The sequence below is a fragment of the Bos indicus x Bos taurus genome, chromosome 6 (assembly GCF_003369695.1).
Source record: "Bos indicus x Bos taurus breed Angus x Brahman F1 hybrid chromosome 6, Bos_hybrid_MaternalHap_v2.0, whole genome shotgun sequence".
Lineage (NCBI taxonomy): Eukaryota > Metazoa > Chordata > Mammalia > Artiodactyla > Bovidae > Bos > Bos indicus x Bos taurus.
The window spans coordinates 69,000,419-69,017,085 of NC_040081.1; the positions used below are offsets into that span (position 1 = coordinate 69,000,419).

The 16,667-nt window shown below is 38.5% G+C and overlaps 1 protein-coding gene across 1 annotated transcript in view; it reads right to left on the minus strand.

The window, feature by feature from the left end:
• The window catches only part of SCFD2 (sec1 family domain containing 2), a 395,759-nt gene that overhangs the window by 332,225 nt on the left and 46,867 nt on the right, over positions 1 to 16,667 (minus strand). The window contains exon 3 of the mRNA XM_027544495.1: positions 16,156 to 16,283. Coding sequence (XP_027400296.1) covers positions 16,156 to 16,283 — 128 coding nt within the window. The remainder of the gene's footprint in view (positions 1 to 16,155; positions 16,284 to 16,667) is intronic.

A 16,667-nucleotide genomic window follows, 5' to 3' on the forward strand; every position in this document is an offset into this window, starting at 1 on the left:
TTCTTCCTCTTAGCTCTGCTTGACCATATGCCCTGTCTCGGAAGTGCTTCCTGTTTGGTCCTCCCTGATCTTCAGTGCATTTTGCCTTTGCCTGCATAAACAAACAGCGTCAACTTCTCTTTACTTTCCCTTCCAGTGAGCTACTTTCAACTCTTTTGTTCACATGAAGTCCCAAATATACTGTAACATTTCTTTTATCTATAGGAAACTGGCATACCTTTTAACTGTGCTAGTATTTTAATCAAGATTTTTATTGTTTTTTTTTGTTGTCAGTGCTCTAACTATAAATTTGTATAGATTTTTAAATGGGCTTCTGCTAATGATATTTTTTATCATGAGCCCTGATAACCAGTATGTGATTTTGCAAAACAAATTTTCCAGGAATGCATGTAAATTATAGCAAGAGCGCTCATACTAACATGTAGACAAAGGTGGCGATGCTACTAAAACAAAACTATTGATTGGTAGGCAGCATGGTTACGGGAAATTTCCAATGTTAATTCTACAGTTGACATTAGAAAGCTCTTGTGTACAAAAGATGCTTTCGGAGTTCTGTAAATAATGTACAAAAGGTTCAGAGGGTAGACTGACACACGGGTTTACATCCTCATCTCATTTCATCAGAAAGACAAAAAGGAATTACAAAGGGAAAGGAATACACAACAAAGAGATCGTGAGATAGTCTCTAAGCTGGCAGAGGCTTCGAGCACTATTCCTCCCCATTTGTTGGTTATCTTCGTAATTTACATTACATTCTTAAACTTTCTTCTTTGTTCTGTCAATTACAGATGGTATCCTATGGCTTTTCGTCTCTAAGCAGAGGATATTAATCCCTCTTTGCCCCTCCCTCTACTTTGTATCTTCCCCTTTCATCTTTCAAATCATCTGTACTTTTATTTTCATCAAGATGGATAGCACTTATATTTTATGACCATAATGTAGCCTTACGTGCCTTTTTAAAAAATAATTTTATTTATTTATTTTTGGCTGTGCTGGGTCTTTGTTGCTGTGAGGGCTTTCTGTAGTTGCGGTGAGTGGGGGCTACTCTCCAGTTGCAATGTGCAGACTTCTCTTCCCGTGGCTTCTCTTGTTGCAGAGCATGGGCTCTAGAGTGCATGGGCTCAGTAGTTGCAGTTCCCAGGCTCTAGAACCAGGCCCACGGGCTTGGTTGTTCTGCAGCGTGTGGAATCTTCCCAGACCAGGGATTGAACTCATGTCTCCTGCACTGGCAGGCAGATTCTTTACCACTGAGCCACCAGGGAAGACCTTACGTGCTTTTTGTATAGCTTGATTCAAACAGTTCAAAATCAGTCAATTGTGTCTTCATGATAATGAACTATATAACTATTAATGACAGACCCAAGGTACAAACTATGATTGCATTTCCTTATGCATATACTTTGGCCCTAGAACGTTTATGGGCTTTTTCTAAGGGGATGGGGGAGTTGCATTCCCTGCCTTAATCGAAGCTGTGAAGTCTCCTAATTTCAAATACACTGTCTCATCTTTGAAGTCTGGGTTATGTTGTAGTTGTTGTTTTTAACTGAGGTATAGCTGAGCTGTGGGGTTTTTTGTTTTGCTTTTTCCCCTCCCTGAATACTTTACAACCAAACCCCTTCATTCTCCAGTCCCATCATGGGCGGACTGTTCTCCAGGCCCTTCTGTGTAGTCAGCAGCCTGGAACTGAGTCTGTTGCTTTCCTCTATTGGAACACTCTTTGGTTAAATTTCTGATATTTCTTTCCTGCTATGCTGCCTTGTTTCGCTGGACAATCTCAAGTAACTTCCTCAGAAAAGGTGTGTGGAAAGCAAACTTCTTTTTATCTTTAAAAACGTTTTTTCTTGCCCTCCAAGTTTAATAATAGTTTATCCAGATCTATAATTCAAGGTTGAAAATAATGCATTGCTTCATTATCTTCTGGCTGAGCATTGCTTATAAGAAACCTGTGCTAGTCCTATTTTTGTTCCTTTGTAGAGGAGCTTCCTTTTTTCCATCTAGAGGTTCATAGGATCTTCTCATTCTCTTGTACTCTGAGGAGTCATGGTGATGATGTCTAGTTTAGAGAGTTTTTATTCTTTACACTTGCTTTTCAGTTAAGCCTGTTCTACTATTTGATATGTCTTTCTTCACATCTAGGAAGTCTCACATTCTTTCCTTACTAATTTCCTGTCCTCCGCTTTTTCTCTCTTTCTAAAACTTTCAATAGTTCTTGGGTTTCCTGAATTGGTTCTCTATATATTTTGCTTTTTGTATCATATTTTCAATGCCCTGTTCTTTCTACATTTTAGGAGATTTTCTTGATTTATCTTTAAACTTTGGTTGAATTGCTGACTCTTTGCGACCCCATGGTCTGTAGCCCGCCAGGCTTCTCTGTGCATGGGATTCTCCAGGCAAGAATACTGGAGTGGATTGCAATTCCCTTCTCCAGAGGATCTTCCCAAACCAGGGACTGAACCTGAGTCTCCTGCATTGCAGGCAGATTCTTTACCATTCAAGCTACAGGGAAGTCCTGAATTTTTTTTTTTTTTTTAAACCATAATACCTTTATTACTAAGAGCTTATTTTTTTTAATCATTTTGTTTATTTATTTGGCTGCACCAGGTCACAGCTGCAGCACTCAGCATACTGAATCGTCACAGCAGCATGAGAACTCTTAGTTGCAGCCTGTGGGATCTAGTTCCCTGACCAGGGATCAAACCAGGACCCCCTGCCTTGGGAACATGGAGTCTTGGCCACTGGACCACAGGGAAGTCCCTAAGAGCTTCTTTTTTAACATGAGCTTTATAGAGATATAACTCACATATCATAAAATTCACCCTTAAAATGTACAATCCAGTGGTTTTTAGTACACTCAGAGTTATGTAATCATCACCACTATATAATTTCAGAACATTCTCATTATCCCAAGAAGAAAGCCTGTACTCAAATTTCCCCAGTTATGAAAAAGATATAAAGCTATATAAATCCATACATATTAGAATATAGCCCAAATAAAATTTCCATTTGGGAGATATAACTGTACTTAGTTAAACCAGGAAACAGAAATAACAGAAGGGAGAATATTCAGGTAATTATAGCTATAATAGAATTCTGGCTTTTTTATATGTAATAATACTATGGTGATGCACTAAAAAAATTTTTTTAATTGAAGTATAAATTCCTGGAAGGTAATATAGGACTAGAAAAATACTTACTATATCACAAAGCAAAACAAGCAATAAAAATAAATTTCCTCCCCTCCTACAAAGACTTTGCCTTGAATATGTGACAAGGCATTGCAACAAAGAGGGGTCACTTACCCAGAAGATATAACCAGTTCCAGATTCAGAGGCCTCAGATATAATGGAGGAGGAAAGTGAGGAGTATAACATAAAATAAAGCATACACATCTTAGGTATGTAGTTCAGTTACTTTTTACACATACATCTATCCACATAACCACCATGCAGATCAAGGTATGGAATATACCCAACGCTCTAGAATATTCCCTTGATACGTACCTAATCAATAATCCTACAACAGCAAACCATCATTTTTAACTCTCTCACTACAGCTAATTTTTCGTTTGCTTTTGAATGTCATATACACAGATACACTATTTTGTGTCTAGCTTCTTTAGTTCAACATCGTCCAAAATCTCAATCTTTTTTTTCCCTTCCTCTATTTTATTGTTCTATACCACTCTAACTGCTTCTCTGTCCATTCTACTTTGAAGGATATTTAGGGCCATTATAAATAATGAGACTGTGAACGGTCTACTACATGCCTTTTGGTAGACTCGCTTCCATTGGCTACATGTCCAGTTGTGAAACCAGTGGATCAGATGGGTATACTTAAGTTAATACGGCCGGTTTTCCATGGTTGTATCAATATATCCACACACTTTAAACGTGATCAAATTTAACCTAATTTAACATAAATTTTAAAGTATACATATAATGTTTAAAACCTGGCACAACTGTATAACTAAGTTTCCTTCATGGTATTTTATGCCGGGTAGCCAAAACTCTAATAAGAGAGACAGAAAGGAAGTCACAATCGAAACCACATTGTCATGCTCTTAGGACACTCCTTTGTTTTGCTCATTGTTGGTTTACTAGCTTATTTACTTACTTTCTTACCTAATTACACAGAAAAAGGCCTGGAAGTCAAGATTCTAATTTAGGAACAAAGGTTACACTGAAGAGTAAGTTGATGGCGGGGGCGGCGGGGGGTGGATAGACAATTACTTTTTATTCTACTAATGGTACAATATGAATTTTCTAGAAACGTGCTATATTACTTTTTAAATGGTCTCTTGGTTCTGAAATAAAATAATATCTATTTCATGTGGAATTAATAGACAAGCATTTTTCTCTGGGAAATTTGAATCTATTACTATCACTGGTTTGTACAAGGGATGAAGCATTGTCTTTCAAGAGAAAAAGAAATATAAGAGTAATAATTACTGCTAGTTCCCCACCTCTATTGAGGTCAAAGGACAAAGAAATATGGTTAACATGCAGGTGGGGAGATTTAAGTCAGACCTGAGAAAAAAATTCCACATTCGTGATGACTATTAGACATTGAAACCAGATATTAAAGGAGGAAGAGGGAAGACATTATAAATCTTCTCCCGTAGGGATTTGAAGGGCAGTATATACAGCCATCTGTATAGTGAAACTTGGATAAAAACCAGCTGGGAATCGATGTCTACTTTTATAACACTATAAATACTGAAGAAGGTTTTCCTGAGATTTCCTTTAAATAGTATGTTTCTTGTTAAACAAATTTTTGAGCTCTACAGTATTACAAAGATAGAATAAGAAAGCAATGTGAAAAGAGCATTTTAATTATATGAATCAATTCAATCAAATGGATCCAAAATTGAGAAATCTATTGCAAGATACGATTTCAGGAGAGTATGGAATAAAGCATAACTGCTGCAGGACCAGAGGTCACAAATAGAAAATAAACAGCTCTCCCTGAGATTTATACAAAAAACATGAAATATAAAACCACCAGAAACATTTATGGTTTGGCTTTCTTTGGAAATGCAGCCTTCCTGAGGCTAACTTAAATCACTGCATCAATGTTTACAAACTCAGCTGAGCACACGGAAAGACACTGATAGACTACTCTTGTTTTCCACAAGGCAGATTTCCAGCCTGCCAGGGAAGGAGCCATTCCTCGGTAAGTCCACCCTGACTTGGAAGGCTATTCTTCCAAATAAAGCAACTCCCACCCCACAGCCATGGATCTTTCCTTGGGGGGTTTTAAACTCCTAGCCCATATTCTCATATGCTGAGGATTTCTTCTGTTGAGAAAACATAAAAATTAACATGAGGAGGAGGAGGATGAAAAAAAAAAGATGCACCAATTAAAGTTAAAAATATAGAGTCAGAGGACAGATGCTTGAAGAAAGGGTATTAGAAATTCAGATGACCATTTGTGGACAAGGAAATACAGTAGCAGAGGCAATTCAGGTTTTGTTTTAGGTGATGAAGTATAAGAAGGAAATATCTGTTTGCTGACCTTAAGGCTTTGGGGCATTATTAATTATTAATTCAATAAAAACTCTTCCAGCCCTTTCTCTAGATTCTCTACTTCTTCATATCCCTAAATGGATGTGTTCTTTACAGCTCTGCCTTCAAGCCTCTTCTCACTCATTCTATATTCTTTTCCTGGATGATCACTCTTATATTTCCTTAGAAATTCACTACTTAGGCTCTAACATAATGACTAGGTAACTAAATCTCCAGTCTCCACTTTTACTTCTGGAAATCACTACTCTAGCCACATGTCACCCAACTAAGGTGATCAGGGAAAAATGCTACAGACAATGTAATCCCACCCCTAGATTGGGTAGAATACTCTTCATATGCAATGGTATGACTTTTACTGGAAAGATAACTGAAAGCATATTGTTCTTCATACATTCTTTCCAAAAGAAAAAGAATAAAGTGAGTCTATCACTTCAAGGAAAACAGCTATTTGTTTTGTCAAAATAAAAACTCAAGTTTTCATGTGAAATCATAATTTTGGAAAGCTTGTATCTGCCTCTATAGCTTTATATCCTAATACGTAAAGATTTTCTAGTGATTAACAGTGGGGATATCAACAACTGTGGTCTGTTATATTGTATAATACGTGTCAACATTTGGAAAATCTGCATAATTCAGAGAACCTTTATTGTCCAAGTGACTAAGGTAAAATGCTATAAAATAATGTGTGTGTAAAAGAGCCAAAGTGCAAGAGAAATCAATGGTCTTTAATGTACCAGAGTGTGGAAAATTCAATGATATGGTTTCATATTCCACACTGCAATTACCTGTAAGGAATTACCTCTTGTAAATTTGGTATAGTATATCTGCAATTCTAGAATATCCACAATTTTCTGAAAATTATTTAAAAAAATCTTCCCCTTTTCAACTACATATCTTTGTAAGGCCAGCTTTTCTTTCTATCACAACAGATTCTATAAAGAAGCAGATATGAGAATAGAGCTGCCTTCTATTAAACCAGACGTTCAGTTCAGTTCAGTTGAGTCGCTCAGTCGTGTCCGACTCTTTGCGACCCCATGAATCACAGCACGCCAGGCCTCCCTGTCCATCACCAACTCCCGGAGTTCACTCAGACTCACGTCCATCGAGTCAGTGATGCCATCCAGCCATCTCATCCTCTGTCGTCCCCTTCTCCTCCCGCCCCCAATCCCTCCCAGCATCAGAGTCTTTTCCAATGAGTCAACTCTTCGCATGAGGTGGCCAAAGTATTGGAGTTTCAGCTTCAACATCAGTCCTTCCAATGAACACCCAGGACTGATCTCCTTCAGAATGGACTGGTTGGATCTCCTTGCAGTCCAAGGGACTCTCAAGAGTCTTCTCCAACACCACAGTTCAAAAGCATCAATTCTTTGGTGCTCAGCTTTCTTCACAGTCCAACTCTCACATCCATACGTGACCACTGGAAAAACCATAGCCTTGACTAGACGCACCTTTGTTGGCAAAGTAATGTCTCTGCTTTTAGAGATGTACAAAAAGGTAAAATGGTGCCACTCTCTTCCCCACATGATTTTATTTGAGAAAATAGTTATTTTCACAAAAACATGTTATATTAACATGCAATAGGTTTATTATAATATTTTTACATTAACTAATATTTTAAAAGTTTTCCCTACTTGAATCACTAATGTGATGTTTTCTTCCTAAATATTTAAAAAAATTTTCCCTGCTTAAATTCCTAATGTGATGTTTTCTTCCTATCTATCAGTCTCACATATATTAATAGATAAACCCCACATAACAAAAGCTCATGGTGTCCTCAGTAGTTCTGTTTTTTTCCATTCATAGGTTGTTGTGAACATCAACAGCTTTTAACAATGTAAAGGGGTTCTAAGAAAAGTTTGAGGACTGTCTAAACCAGTGTCCCTCTTGGATTCCATAGGAGAGAGAGAGAAAAAGTAATCCATTAGCTACATAATGAATACCAACTGACAGTATTAAGAATTTATTTATTCATTCCATAAAAACTTAATGACTATATAGGAATTTCAAGGTCTTGGGTTAGGTGCGGAGAATACTAGGAAGTACAGATAAGAATTCTCAGCCCCAACTACTCAGGGTCTGGTGGTAACTGCTGTAACAGAAGTATGAACAAAAACAGTACTGATAGGAATACAAGATGTCACCTTTCAGAAAGGATGATAAGGGATAAGAGATAGCATGGAAAAAATGTTGGAGGAGAATTTTAAAATACAGGAGGCTAAAATGAGCATTTTTTCTGGAGAGTGAATAGAGTAGGATAAGGCTTTAAGATCAGTAGCAATTATTAACCGAGTGAAAGAAAATGAAAGTGAAGTCGCTCAGTCATGTCCGATTCTTTGTGACCTCGTGGACTGTAGCCTGCTAGGCTCCTCCGTCCATGGGATTCTCCAGGCAAGAATACTGGAGTGGGTTGCAATTCCCTTCTCCAGCGGATCTTCCCAACACAGGGATTGAACCCAGGTCTCCCTCACTGCAGGCAGATTGTTTACCATTAACTGAGTACATACAAAGCACAACAAGGGATACAAATAGAGCTACATTCTAGAGGAAGCTAGAAGTAAGGAAGCTTCTAGAGGAAGCTAGAAGGAAGAGAAAGCATGAAGCAGTTATCAGAGAGAAGAAGATCATCAGAAAAGCAGAGTGACGTGAAGACCAAGGGAAAAGAATCAAGAAAGAAGACACAATCAGATGCTACAGGATATCAAGAGGAACAAGAAAGAGTAGAAAGCAGAGTTGTAAACAGAAAATAGTACTGTACCAACCTAGAGGGGTGGGATAGGAAGGGAGGTGGGAGGGAGGTTCAGAAGGGAGGGGATATATGTATATCTATGGCTAATTCATAGGTTTGACAGAAAACAACAAAGGTCTGTAAAGCAATTATCCTTTAATAAAAAATAAATTAAAAAAAAATAGTAATGCACGTAACTGAAAGCAGAAATACCCATCATGAATCTACTATTCATCCATACTCATTAGGCAATCATCCATCCAAGCAGCAAATACCAAGCCACCCACTATGTACCAAGCCAAACAGCCAACAGAGAATATATGACATGGACACTGTCTAGTATAAAGTTTTGGATCCACACACACTTAACTATTTTTCACCGTGGTAAGTGCTAAGACAGCAAAAAGAGAAAGAGCTGTGGGTCCTTAGAAGGCAGAACAGTCAACGAAGACTGCTGAGGAGGGGAAGGAAGAAGGGTAAAGGGGAATTAAATATGGTTCCACAGAGAAAGTGACATTTGTATGAGATCATGAAAACTAAGATGGGTTTCATAGGAACATGTGTGTGTGTGTGTGTGTGTGTGTGTGTGCATTGCAAAGTATGTGGTTATATAAATCAAGGTCCCAGCAGGAAAAAGATGGCACACACAAACAGAAAATAAGGTGACCTTAACAACATGACTTTCTAAGAAGTGAGGCTAAGGACAATCAGGAGTGTGAAAGGAATCCAACAAGGGAAGGGTAGAGAGAAGCAACCAACCGCATCCTGGCAGGGACGGAGTGAGGCAATCAATACCTGTAACCATAACTGCCTCTCACCCTCTAAATCTCCCGCTCAGGCCTCCCAATAGCCAAACTCAACTGAGAGGCCAAGGGCAGAAAAGCCTGCTGAGGCAGTCCATAACAGTGAGCCCCTAGAAGCACAGCAAGAGAAGAGTGAAGGGGATCTAAAGGGACACCAAATGAGAATATTTCAGGCAAAAATAACAAAGACCTGGATCTACAGACGTTCCTGCTGGGGAGTAGGGAGCAGGGAGGAAAAGTAACATGAGTGGTGGATGAAGCATGGGGCTAGAAGTCAGAGAGATTTACAGAAACAGCAGGCTAAGGAGTTGGTATACTGTCCTAAGGCAATGAGGAACCATTAGAGGGTTTAGACAGAGGACTGGCACAACCATATCTGTGTTTGAGCCTCTATAGCTGCTCCTGCCAGAAGTTTGATTCCTGATACAAAAGTCACACAGACCAGGCCACATTCTGGCTTACTTGCTGTAAGACTGTATCAGTCAGGGCCCAGGCAGAAGGTAGAAAACACACTAGTTATCTGAGTAGAGAAAATTTAGCATACAGAATTGTTAACTGGGTAGCTGAAAGGTAAAAAGAGAACTCCAAGGTATCATGCAGGCAACAGCTGTTGGAAGCAGCTACCCGCCAGGAGGGTGGAAGAAAACACAAACAGAAGGCCTGGAATTACCCCTCTGAGAACCGAGCATTACTCAGCTGGGTTGGTACCTCTGAGGAAAGGGTGCCATGGAGCTGGTTCTGCAAGAATTGGAAGAACTGCAAACTGGATTCAGCTGCTCCCACAGGAAGGACTTGCCACTGCCAGGGTGAAGAAAGTTTTGATGCCATGACACTCACAAGTAGAAGCGGACTCCACGGGGGGGCAGATGGGAAGGAGCAAGCTGCTTTTTCCCCTTTCAACCTTGCTGTTTCCCCCTGGCACCCCCCACCAGCATAGCCCACCAGGGAGCCAGAGGGTGGAACAGAATGTGGACTGCAGAGCCCCAGCCCCAGCAGCACAGAGGAAAAGGGTTGGGTGAGATCTGCAAGACAGGAACTTAAACAACTAGCACAGTAATTCTGGAAAAAATTCAACCTTTCTGAGTCTCAGTTTTCCTTGTCTGTGAAATGGGGATGGCGGGGGGAGTACCAGCTATATAAAACTTGCTATCAGTTCAGTTCAGTAGCTCAGTCATGTCCGACTCTTTGCAACTCCATGAATCGCAGCATGCCAGGCCTCCCTGTCTATCATCATCTGTCGAAGTTCACTCAAACTCATGTCCATCGAGTCAGTGACGCCATCCAGCCATCTCATCCTCTGTCGTCCCCTTCTCCTCCTGCCCCCAATCCCTCCTAGCATCAGAGTCTTTTCCAATAAGTCAACTCTTCGCATTAGGTGGCCAAAGTATTGGAGTTTCAGCTTCAGCATCAGTCCTTCCAAAGAAATCCCAGGACTGAACTCCTTCACAATGGACTGGTTGGATCTCCTTGCAGTCCAAGGGACTCTCAAGAGTCTTCTCCAACACCGCAGTTCAAAAGCATCCATTCTTCAGCGCTCAGCCTTCTTCACAGTCCAACTCTCACATCCATACATGACCACTGGAAAAACCATAGCCTTGACTAGACGGACCTTTGTTGGCAAAGTAACGTCTCTGTTTTTATTTTTTTTTTTTTTTTAAGGTACAATTGGTATGTTTATTTTTCTGCCCAACAGACAAGAACTTTATGCTATCTAGGTTGGTCATAACTTTCCTTCCAAGGAGTAAGCGTCTTTTAATTTCATGGCTGCAATCACCATCTGCAATGATTTTGGAGCCCCAAAAAATAAAGTCTGACACTGTTTCCACTCTTTCCCCATCTATTTCCCATGAAGTGATGGGACCAGATGCCATGATCTTCGTTTTCTGAATGTTGAGCTTTAAGCCAACTTTTTCACTCTCCGCTTTCACTTTCATCAAGAGGCTTTTTAGTTTCTCTTCACTTTCTGCCATAAGGGTGGTGTCATCTGCATATCTGAGGTTATTGAGATTTCTCCTGGAAATCTTGATTCCAGCTTGTGCTTCTTCCAGCCCAGCGTTTCTCATGATGTACTCTGCATATAAGTTAAATAAGCAGGGTGACAATATACAGCCTTGACATACTCCTTTTCCTATTTGGAACCAGTCTGTTGTTCCATGTCCAGTTCAACTGCTGCTTCCTGACCTGCATGTAGGTTTCTCAAGAGGCAGGTCAGGTGGTCTGGTATTCCCATCTCTTGAAGAATTTTCCACAGTTTATTGTGATCCACACAGTCAAAGGCTTTGGCATAGTCAATAAAGCAGAAATAGATGTTTTTCTGGAACTCTCTTGCTTTTGCCATGATCCAGAGGATGTTGGCAATTTGGTTCCTCTGGTTCCTCTGCCTTTTCTAAAACCAGCTTGAACATTTGGAAGTTCAAGGTTCATGTATTGCTGAAGCCTGGCTTGGAGAATTTTGGGCATTACTTTACTAGCTTGTGAGATGAGTGCAATTGTGTGGTAGTTTGAGCATTCTTTGGCATTGCCTTTCTTTGGGATTGGAATGAAAACTGACCTTTTCCAGTCCTGTGGCCACTGCTGAGTTTTCCAAAACTTGCTATAGTACCTGAAAAAAGTAGCTATCCCATAAAATTCCCTTCCCCATTCTCCAAACTGTGGCAACAACTAACATGAAGACAAGCATGTATGAGAGTTAACACTCAGTGTATGTGCCTATGAGACATCCAGATTTTCTCATCTCTTATCAGTTACCATATGTGAAATTGGCCTTATTAGGTTTTAACCTATACATTTGGCAAAGTGTGACAATCTCCACACCCACTTCACAATCACACACACAGATGTATATGCATACATGTTTCTTTTAATCCCAAAACAAACAAACAAAAAAAAACTCTCCATAATGAAGGCAAAAGATATAAATGTGATCAAAACACAAAATAGGATGAACTCAAGTACCAATACTAGGAATCAGAGTACTCTCAGTGATGCTGAAAAAGTACATATTGAATAAAATTTTAGAGTGTGTTGATTTATTGCTATTTTTCAAAGCCAGTATTGCTAAATTATGAAAGCAGGAAATGATAGGTATGTGTGTCATTGGTGAAAAGCAAAAATCACTAATTTCATCTGGGGCTTCATTAAGAGAAGTACGGCGTCCAAAAAGAGGCAAAGAACAAGATGTCTTTATTCAGCTCTGAACATCACATTTTAGGCCAAACATTAACAAACTAGAGCTTTGTCAGTGGCTCAGAACTAGAAAAAACTGTAATGGTTAAAGGCTAGTCTTTTCACAAATGGTTGGATGAACTCATCACATTTAATTTGCAAAAGAGAAACTGATGGTGATTACATGGAGCTGACACTCCTGTGCCCCAAAATGAACAGAGTAATCATGAAGCTTCACAACACAATGGATCTGATTATTATCTGGAAACACAGCTCAAGAGAGCTTCCGGTAAAAGTGTGACCACAGAGGTCTGGGAATCCCAAATATAGCCAAGGTGATTTGAGGGTGAACAAAGTCAGGGAAGAGGTAACAGAACATAATCATAACTAAGCTGAAAATGGAAAAACTATTTAGAATTCTGCTCAAAGAAAGAATGTGGTATCAAAAGGGGAATACTCAGCATAAAGACTAGAAAAAAGACAAATTAAGTGGAAAGAATAAATTGGTACATTTCCAAGAAAGAAAGGAGAAAATCATTGAACTTGATCTGTTTTTATTTTACTCTCATTAAACAACCCTTTTATAATATGGTTTTCCATGTAGATTTCCACATTTTGTTGTTTGTTGTTTAGTGGTTAAGTCGTGTCTGACTCTTTTGCAACTCTCTGAGCTGCAGCCTGCCAGGCTCCTCTGTCCATGGGACATCCCAGCCAAGAACACTGGAGTAGGTTGTTATTTCCCTCTCCAGGGGATCCCCCCTGGATATCTATCCCATAGACAGAACACAACTGCAGCACACCAATTCCAGTTTGCTTGATAATCATAATCTTCACTTTCTCTGCAAAAAAGTACCAGAAGCCAGACTACACTGAACTAATAAGCAAGAAAATTATAAAGAAACAGAGGCATCAAGCATAGGACACTCTTTCAAGAAATCTGGCTGGGAAACAAAGGACAGTGTCATAAAGAGATCTGTTTCACTTCAGCCGTAATAGGATCTTTCTACCAGCCATTAAATGTAGCCACTCTGCAGAGAGTTATGGGATAAACCAGAGAAGATGCACCAACCACAGTGTCAGTCCAGAGAAACAGATTCTCTGTAAACAGAGACACTAACACGGGCAGCTTCTTCTCATTTCCTCTGTGAGTGAACATTTTGGGTCCAAACAAATGGGTTTCTTAGAGTCTGTTTGTTTTTTACTCTCAGAATACATTTTCCATAATGAAAGCCCAGTGGGAAAAACACAATTCAGTTTGCAATGTTTAAAAAAAAAATTAAAAGCACTTTTCTGGAACATATATGCTTAGTTAACTGACAATTTAATAACAAGCTCTTGGAAAGAAGGCATATGTTTATATGTGAAATGACAAAATGAATTTTTTCTTTCTTTTAGCAATTAAACTTTTTTTCCTAAGAGAATGATGTTTATTTCTCTTTATGCTCATGATGTTTTAATACGAACTTACCTTTTACTGGGAAATTTTATATTTAGAGCTGAGGTTTCAATCATGGGATCCCTCCCTGTGAATTTCAATATAAGAAAAATCTTCAACCTAGAATTAAAATATCTGTTTAATGTCCCCAAAATACTAGAAGCCTCTATCACAGTCAGAAGAATGTATACCTCAGTAGAATTTACAGCAGGGGTTGAACAGTGCATAGTTTGAATTTCACATTTTTTAATGCTGCTAGAAAAAGGATTTCAACTATCTAGGATATCAGAACATGATTTCTTTTTTCTTTTATGATAAGCAGTTTTTAAATATCAACATTTCATTTTGTTTAAATTCCAGCCTTTTCCCTTGCTGTTCATGGTTATGTATCTATTTGTAAATGGAAATGAGACACACCAGAAATTCTGACCAGTGATATGAAGCAGACATGCATAGCTGTAATGTGTTATCTTTTCCTAAATTACAGTTGACACATAGATAGAACATGATTTGGATCAATCTTTTTGGTCCTTCTTACAACAAAGGTTGTTAACAATTGTCTGATTCTTTCCTTCTCCCCAACCCCCAGCCCCTCCCCCATGTCTGGAGGTTGGGGATAAATCAAACCATCTTATCTAAATTTTTTTTTTTGTCGACAGAAAACTCAAATATTTAAACTGAATTCCTTACGGGCTTACCCGCTTTTTTTTTTTCCCTGACTCTGATTATTTTTAAAAGATACAGAGCTTTAGAAACGTAAAGTGTTTTGAACTTTTAAGAGTTCTGCACTGATTGAGCAATAAAAGCTGATTTATGCTCTGGGATAGCATCATAAGATTTTATCACTGAAACACAATATAAATTAACCTTTCACGCAGACCTTCTGCGCATTCCTACTTTTCTCTCTTCACAATGTGAATTAGTTCTTATTTCAGCATATGCATAGATAAAGAACTATACTAGGTAAACATACCTTATTAATGGATACCTCTAACTGTGGGTAGAAGGAAGGAAGGAAGAAGGGAGAGAAGCAGAGAGGGAGAAAGAAAGAAAGAGGGGAGGCAGGGAGGAAAGAGTGAAAAAAAAAACAGAATTACAGTCAAATACCAGGATGACCTCAAAGAAACAACTTTATTTCTACTCCAAAACAACATATAGGACTCTGGCGTTGGTTGTATGGAGCTAGGATAATCTTACGAACAAAAAACACACTCTTTCACATTACAATGTCTAGATTTAAATTCCAGTCCTACTCTTTATCAGATGTATGGGCCCTGGGTACATATTTTTCTCTATTTTAGGTCCTTTATCTGAAAAATGGGATACTCACGGTATCAGTCTCATAGAATTACTGTGAATTTTAAATAACACATGTAAAGAGTTAGAATAAGACCCGGTACATTGTAAGTGCTCAATAAATGTCAGTTACTTTCACTTTTCTTATCATCCTTCATGTTACTTAAAACCTTCATATGTAATCACTTAACACACTGAGAGTTACAGTTTTTTTTCATATTATGGCCTTTAAATTTTTTTTTTTCTTCTGGATTCATCTGTATTTTTTTATTTCCAAAAGTCTGCTCTTCTATTTCAACTTGACAGTTTGATTTTTTTTTTTTTTTAACTCATCAGTAATCAAGAATTTGGGTGAGAAATCTCAATAAGAAAAATTTACCCATCTAGTAAAATGCATTAATATTTATCAGATACTTAAGATCAGATTATAAAAGAAACCTTGTTTTTAAAATAGAGAAATAAACCTTTGCAAGTTTCCAGAAATAAATTCTACCTTTTAACCAGATTCAATATCCATATTTAAATATTTCCATATTAATAAGTATTTATTTCAAAAAATGTAAAGCAAAGTTTATTTTTCTCAAAACATTAGCTCTCTGATTTTTTTAAATCAAAAGAAAACAGCAATTTAAAACTTAAATTTCACTGTAGCCCCATTCTTCTAATACTAAAGACAAAACTGCATGTTAAAAAGAGAGAGAGAGAGAAATGAGAAGAGTAAGTTATAAAACACCATGGTGAAGAAGGGGTAAGAGGGTTGTGACCAGACAATCAGCAGACCAGTCTAAGAGTGAGGAGCCGGAACAGAATATGTCCATTTGCTCAACTGATTTCTCAGCATCATCATTCATTCATCAATTCAAATCCAATAAAAGATCATTTAACCACAGCAAGTGGGGAGTAGGGGGCAGTGGGCAGAATGAAGGAGGAGTTCAGACTGATTTTAATCATTCTAGATGAAACAACTAACAGCATGACCCTTTGTGGGCAAGGACTTGCCTGGGCTTCCCAAAGCTGAGTCTAAGGAAAGGGCTCATGGTTGAGCCCCGGGGGGCATCCTTTCCTACTCTTTCAACAGTTTAAAGATGTCTTCAATACTTTTACCTAGATGCCATGATGACTAGGTTGGCCCACAGATCAGAGCAGGCTTAAAGGAACTTCCTCAGAGCAGGCGGTCATGGTCTGTTGGGGAAGCTGGTGACTTACCCACACTCATCTTGATTGGCAGGTTTTCTCTGCTTGCTGCCTCCACTAGGTGTCTCCGGACTTCCATCACTGCTTCTTTGTGCTTGGTGTTCAATAAGGCTTCCCACAGGGCTTTGGCTGCCGGGTCACTGCAATAAAACCACAAAAAGAGCTTTAAAGTAAATTTCTACTGAGTAATGGAAAGGGTAGCAAGCAAAATAATTTCTTAAGTGTCTTTTTTGAGTATCAATGTCGTCCTTCTAACTGATGGACTCTAAGTATTAAAAATATTAGGATTAAATAAAGAATATCTGATCCATTCTAAGCAGCACAAAATACTGAAAAATTAAGAAGACAGTAAAATCAAGCACCCTCAAAGTGGGAGGGAATCATACTATACTATGAGAAGTGTAGGGAAATTGTGTGATATCCTGAGAATTTACATTTAAAAGTATTTCAGAGTAAAACTGAACACTGCTAGATAAGATATAAATGTTATGTGAACCAAAATTAAATGCATGTCCAAAACTGAT